At 44.4% G+C, this 6699-nt stretch overlaps 1 protein-coding gene across 1 annotated transcript; it reads left to right on the forward strand.

Annotated features, from left to right (window-relative positions):
* Nucleotides 1–2140: 2140 nt before the first annotated feature.
* On the forward strand, nucleotides 2141–3125 carry LOC123143654 (dehydration-responsive element-binding protein 2C-like). Its single transcript, XM_044562636.1, has one exon. The coding sequence runs from the start codon at nucleotides 2179–2181 to the stop codon at nucleotides 2875–2877; it is 699 nt and encodes a 232-aa protein (XP_044418571.1). The 5' UTR covers nucleotides 2141–2178; the 3' UTR covers nucleotides 2878–3125.
* The last annotated feature ends 3574 nt before the right edge of the window (nucleotides 3126–6699 follow it).

A 6699-nucleotide genomic window follows, 5' to 3' on the forward strand; every position in this document is an offset into this window, starting at 1 on the left:
GAGGATCTCTTTTTCAAAAATGCATTCAGCAAGTCACAATCTGGATAATACTTGGCTTTGAGAACACAAGCACATAGTGAATCCGGGTTATCAATTAATCTCCATGCTTGTTTTGCAAGTAAGGTAAGGTTAAAAATAGTGAATATCTCGAAACCCCATCACACCTTCTTTCTTTGGTAGACACAACTTCCACCATGCGACCAATGCATTCTCCTCTGATTGGCACCGTCACCCCACCAATAATGCGACATCGTGTTTGTAATTATTTTACATATTTGTTTTGGAATTTTGAAAACCGACATTGCATAAAATGGTACAACCTATACAACTGATTTGAGTAACACTTCATTTCCTCTTGTTGAAAGTTGCCTTTCCTTCCACCCCATAATTCTTTTCATAACCCTATCCACTAGAAACTGGAAAAAGTCCGTCCTATCTAGACCTACAGTGGAGGGTAGGCCTAGATACGTATCTGATAGTGCCTTCGTCATTATATTCAGAGTATTGCAAATTTGCTTTTTTATATCAACACCAATATTAGTGCTAAAGAAGACACTAGATTTGCCCATACTAACCTTCTGTCCCCAGGCTGCATAGTAGGAGTTAATGGCTTCCTTAAGACACTCAACATTATCATTAATGGCTTTCATCAGAATTAGCGAGTCATCTGCAAATAAAAGATTAGTGATAGCAGGAACCTCTATACAGACTTTCACCCCTTCCAATCTTCCTTCCTCCTCGGTTTTATTGAGCAAAGCAGTTAGACCTTCATTACATAAAAGAAGTAGGTGTCCTTTTTGTGTTTGTATCATCTTGATGCTTTATTGTAAGCCAATAAAATCATCTTTTATCAAAAAAAGAAGGATGATTTGATTGGCTAGACCAGGATTCCACACCCGCACACCCACCCTCCTCCAACAAATCCTCATTAGGCTGGTCATAATGGTAGTATCATAACTAGTATCATGCATATCAACTAGACAATTTTGATGAGGTGTCATAACATTAAATGAAGAAAGAGATGATGGAGTATCATATTATGATACTGTATCATAATAAATGTTATACTACTTTGTGTCATGCATGACAATAAATAAAGTACTACATAATACTAATATATGATACTATGTATTAGAAAGGTAGTATCATACACTAGTATCATATGCATGATATTACTATATGATACTCCCCATTACAACCAGCATTATGAACCCAAAATTGCCCTCAAGCAATCGTCTCCCTGCGCCCTGTGCGCCGCAAAAATGCTAGACACATGGACTGTCCACTCAATAATTTTAAGGACTGGCTGACCTATTTTGTTTTAATTGGCCAAAGTAAACCTCTCCTCCGAGGCTCCCACAAAAACCTGGGCTTTTTCAATGGTGATCCCTATACGTCATTAAGGAGAATAGCACGCCGAGCCGCCGGCCGGAGAAGCAGGGAGAGAGAAACGGAAGCACGCCGCGTACCCACCGAGACCGCTGCCAGAGCATGAGCAATACAAGGCCAGCTGTGCGTTCAGGGGCTGCGACACTTGCATGCATGCATGCATCCACGCACGGATACACGCGCCGAGTGCACGTGCGAGCGCTCAAAACCTAGAGCTCTTCCGCCGATGTCCGATGGTCGATGCCAAATCCTAGCTGCCATGGAACGAGCTAGGCCACGTAGCACAGTCCGTACGACCCTGCACAAAAGCCATGCCCTATTGCTTGCTCATGCCATGGTGTCGTCGGAGGAGAGAGAGAGAGAGAGAGCGCGTGCACTGCTGCACACACGCAGACCCTCGCGGATGGATAATCACACATGTGCTAGGCACTGAGAAAAAGAAACATGGAGAAGAAGCTCGTCCAAATCCAAACCCGGGCGGCTCGCTGACCAAGGCGTCGTCGCCTGAGCCCGCGCGCGTTTGCCGACAGGTAGCCGCCACGTGGCCCCGGCGCGGAGACTCGTGGAGCCCACGGCGTCGCCCATGTGTCCTGCTCGCGCGGCCCCACCCCTTCGTGTCGAGCGGCCTCCTTACTTGGCGCACGCGTGGGATACCTCGGACGCACACCCTACACGTCGCCTCGCCGCCGTCTTTCCCGCCCTTCGCTTTTCCACTTCACCTGTATAAATATCCGCCTCCCAGTCCCAGATATTCCAACACACTCATCGTCAATCTATCTCATCTCATCAATGGAGCAGGAGGTGGTTGCGGGGATGAAGCAGAAGAAGTGCTGCCCGCTCCGGCGGTCGCGCAAGGGCTGCATGAAGGGCAAGGGCGGCCCGGACAACCAGCAGTGCCCCTTCCGCGGCGTCCGCCAGCGCACCTGGGGCAAGTGGGTCGCCGAGATCCGCGAGCCCAACCGCGGCGCCCGCCTCTGGCTCGGCACCTTCGCCACCGCGCTCGACGCCGCGCGCGCCTACGACGCCGCGGCCAGGGCGCTCTACGGCGACTGCGCCCGCCTCAACCTCTCGGCGTCGCCGTCCCAGATGCAGCAGCACCCTCCAGCTCAAGGCAGTGGTGGCGCCAATGGTAATTCGGCGCCAGGGACACCGTGCTGCTCCTCCAACAACTCCAACTCCAGCGCGTCGACCCCGACCGGGACTCCCACGGACATGGACTGCAGCGCCTGGATGCAGCCGTCTTACTGTTACAGCACGGCGGAGGCGCCGGAGGACTTCGAGGCGTACGTGACGCGACTGCCCAAGGCGGAGGACTTCGGACTGGAGGGGTTCCAGGAGGTGCCCCTGGAAGTGCTGGCCGAAGCCGGAGGAGGGGTCAGCATATGGGACCTCTCCATCGCCCCTGACATGGCTGCAGCAGCCGCTTCTTCAGCTGCTGCCAGTGCCTGCACTGTCCCCCAACAGCCGCTGCAGCAACCCAGCTGCTGAGGTCCAGATCGACGTCGACATAGAAAGTAAGGAGTGGCCGTGATATACAGTGCATATACAGCATGCGGCATGCTGGTCACTGGCCGTGGTGCATGCAGCTAGATAGCTACGTAGTTAGTACTAGTATTTGCTTTTTCTCCGTCGTCGCAGTAGCATACTAGCATTAATATTGGTGGGCAGGTGAGAGTGCAAGTGTGTGTATGATATAATCGTGCGTGGGAGCAGGGGTAATGAAATGATCAGTCTAATGGTGTGTGCTGCTGCAGCGGTGCTATTGCAGATATCCGGAAAGCAGCAGGTAAGTAGTGACTTAGGGCATCTCTAACACAGATCATCTGGCTGACTCCATGGAATTTCCGTCCCTCAAATAAGGCGGACTTCGACTTTCCAAACAACCGGGCACACCGACCTTTTATTGATATTGATTTTAAGATTAAATTGTACACAAAAGAAGATCCTCGAAGAAAACCTAAAAATAATTAGAAAACCATGCTCAATACTCCACCCCTCACTTTGGACCCCGGCAAGCAGGAGCCACCGACTGACCGACATGTGCCTTGTTGACATGGTGCGTATGCGAGAAAAGCATTCACGTCCACCGTTTAAAAAAAAATAAAAAAAATTAGTCTTATTGTATAAAATAAATTTAGGTCTACTTAAAAAAACTCAAACCATTTTATGTTTCAATACAGATCTATATACGTGATTGTATATACATTCCATGTCCGAAAGTGATCTATATACGTGATTGTATATACATTCGATGTTCAAAAGGAAGTTTTTCTTTAATATGTTTGAATCCACTAATCTATTAAATTATGATGTAGTCCATTCTTAAACTAATATAATAGCATTTAAAATATTAAAATAATGATCTAAACGCTTTTATAATTTTAAACGCTTCTATATTAATTTACAGAGGAGTATGTGAGTTTTTTTCACACACTTCATCGGCCTCTTAGACTAGCCATAGTAGGAGTAAATTCAGCAGTAAATTCGAGTCCAACTCAACAAATATGTTACTCTTCACCGTGACTAGTTTTATCTGTCTAGCTAGCACTCACTTTCTTTTGCGCATGCATGCACACACGCTCATTCCCTTTCTCTGGGTCGGGCTCGCGCGATCTCTCTAGCTCTTTCCATCTCTCACCCATGACTCTCTCCCTCTCTACGTCTATGCCCCCTATCTCCCTATTTCTCTCATAAACACAATATTTTTACTAGCTCCCACTCTGACACACACACTCTCTCTCTTTCTCTCTCGCGCGCGCATAAAACACATGATCGATCATTGCTAGCTCATTCCCTTTCTCTTGGTCGGCCTCGCACGATCTCTCTAGGTCTTTCCATCTCTCAAGCCGAAAGTACCTTTTTACACCCAGGAGCAAATGCTCCTGGTATGAATAGTAAAATTAAAGAACTAGAAAAAATGTTCAAAAAATTTTAATTTTTTTTTGACATACTTTCACAAATGTTTGATGTGCACATAAAATTTCATTGCGAAATCACATTGGTGGAAGGCGTGTCAAAAAAACAAAATCAGAGCTCCAAAATGCTTTTGTAAGTAACATTTTCAGAGCATCGATTTTGTTTTTTTACCACACCTTCCATCAATGTGATTTTGCGATGAAATTTTGTAGGCACAACAAACATTTGTGGAAGTATGGCACAAAAAAATTTCAGGATTTTTTGAATTATTTTTGAATTTATTTGATTTTACTGTTCACACCAGGAGCATTTGCTCCTGGGAGTAGAAACTCCACGTCCCCCCTACACCCAGGAGCAAATGCTCCTGGTATGAATAGTAAAATTAAAAAACTAGAAAAAATGTTCAAAAAATTCTGAAATTTTTTTGTGACATACTCCACGTCCCTCTCAAGCATGACTCTCTCTCTCTCTCTACGCGTATGCCCCCTATCTCCCTATTTCTCACATATGCCCCCTATCTCCCTATTTCTCGCATATGCCCCCTATCTCCCTATTTCTCGCATAACTAGCTCCCACTCTGACTCTCTCTCTCTCGCGCGCATAAAACACTTGATTCGCGGGGGCAAATCTACATGGCGGGCCGGCCCATCCTAGGATTTTAGATTCGCTTATATACCATAGGAGACAGAGAATGGTGAAAAAGTAAAAGCCCATCCCTGTTTATTAGCCTCACTGCACTAGGAATACAACTAGTTACTAGTGCACTGCACTTGCGGTGCTACTGGTGCACCGAATGTCATAGAATATTTTTAAAAATCTAAAAAGAAAATCTAGCACGATAACACAACGACAATGAATGATGTCACCAAGTTTTATACAAAAATTTGAAAAAAAATTAAGATACCAAAATGAAAATTTTGTCATCGCTGTGATAAATGGGCCAAATCTAAAATCCAAATTATGTGTACTTTTTAATGTTGAAATTGTCATTTTTTGTTTTTTAAGTTATGTTTTAAATTTTGATTTAAAATTTTGTGACAACCTACATTGATGTTTTGTGAGTGCGCTAACTTTTTTGATTTTTGAACATTTTTAGTGCACATTATGAGTCTGGTGCACCGGTAGCACCACAAGCTCCGATGCACCAGATATTTCCCCTCACTGCACTATGGCCTAATGCACTTAGTAGGCAGACACTCTTCTATTGTTCTATTGTTACCTTCAGACTCGTTGATCAAAGTGTCCCAATACAAGCAACTTGCTCCATGTTGCCATTGAAATATGATATTTGTGGTCAATTTTTTTTCAAAGTGGGCCACCCTATTTCAAAATCCTAGATCCGACACTGGGTAATGGACACCCTCGCAGACTATGGGTCAGTTTGAATCATGTCTTCACTGGTTGGCCTGGGCAAAATAGCTGCCTGGGAGTTGCCTCGACATCTCAGCAAAAATGCCTGGCTAGGCACGACCATGTTTCTGGGTTGTGTTTGGTTGCTGACCTGGGAACGTGCCTTTGTGGATAAAAGGCCCAGGCAGTATTTGGTTGCTATTTTGCCTGGGGTTGGAGATCACCATTGTGTTGAACATGGTGAAGGTCATATGCCAAAAATTAAATATAATCTAACTTTTCAAAAGCATAATAAAGCCAAATAATTTGATAAACAAAAATAATAATAATATAATGTTTCATAAGCATAACAGTGAAGGCAATAATTTTATAACTGACGATACACAACAACATTGTTGTTGAATTACCATAGTGCATTACATTTAATTAATACTCTTTGTCCAGCACATCTGGAATGCAAGAGATACACAAATTATCCTTGTGGGATTAACATAACCAGAAGTCTAATTATGTATGCATCCTGATTTTTTCCGATAAAGGGCGCTTTATTACTTAAAAGGTTTAAGCATTAAACCCGGCCTCCGCATAACTAAGATGCACACAGCCAAACAGGCAGAGTCCTCTCACCAAAACCAACAATAAAAAGAGGCGAAATGCAAAGAAACATGTAGAGTCTCCATAACGCCTAAACCGGAGGGGGACCAATGATAACCCACAAGTATAGGGGATCACAACAGTTTTCGAGGGTAGAGTATTCAACCCAAATTTATTGATTCGAACAAGGGGAGCCAAAGAATATTCTTGAGTATTAACAGCTGAGTTGTCAATTCAACCACACCTGACAGATTTAATATCTGCAGCAAAGTATTTAGTAGCAAAGTAGTATGGAAGTAGCGGTAATGGTGGCAAAAGTAACAGTAGCAGTTTTGTAGCAATCGTAACAGTTGCAACGGAAAAGTAACGAAGCAAAGATCGATATGAAATGAGCTCGTAGGCAATGGATCAATGATGGATGATTATGTCGGATGGCATTCATCATGCAAC

The sequence above is a fragment of the Triticum aestivum genome, chromosome 1A (assembly GCF_018294505.1).
Source record: "Triticum aestivum cultivar Chinese Spring chromosome 1A, IWGSC CS RefSeq v2.1, whole genome shotgun sequence".
Classification (NCBI taxonomy): Eukaryota; Viridiplantae; Streptophyta; class Magnoliopsida; order Poales; family Poaceae; genus Triticum; species Triticum aestivum.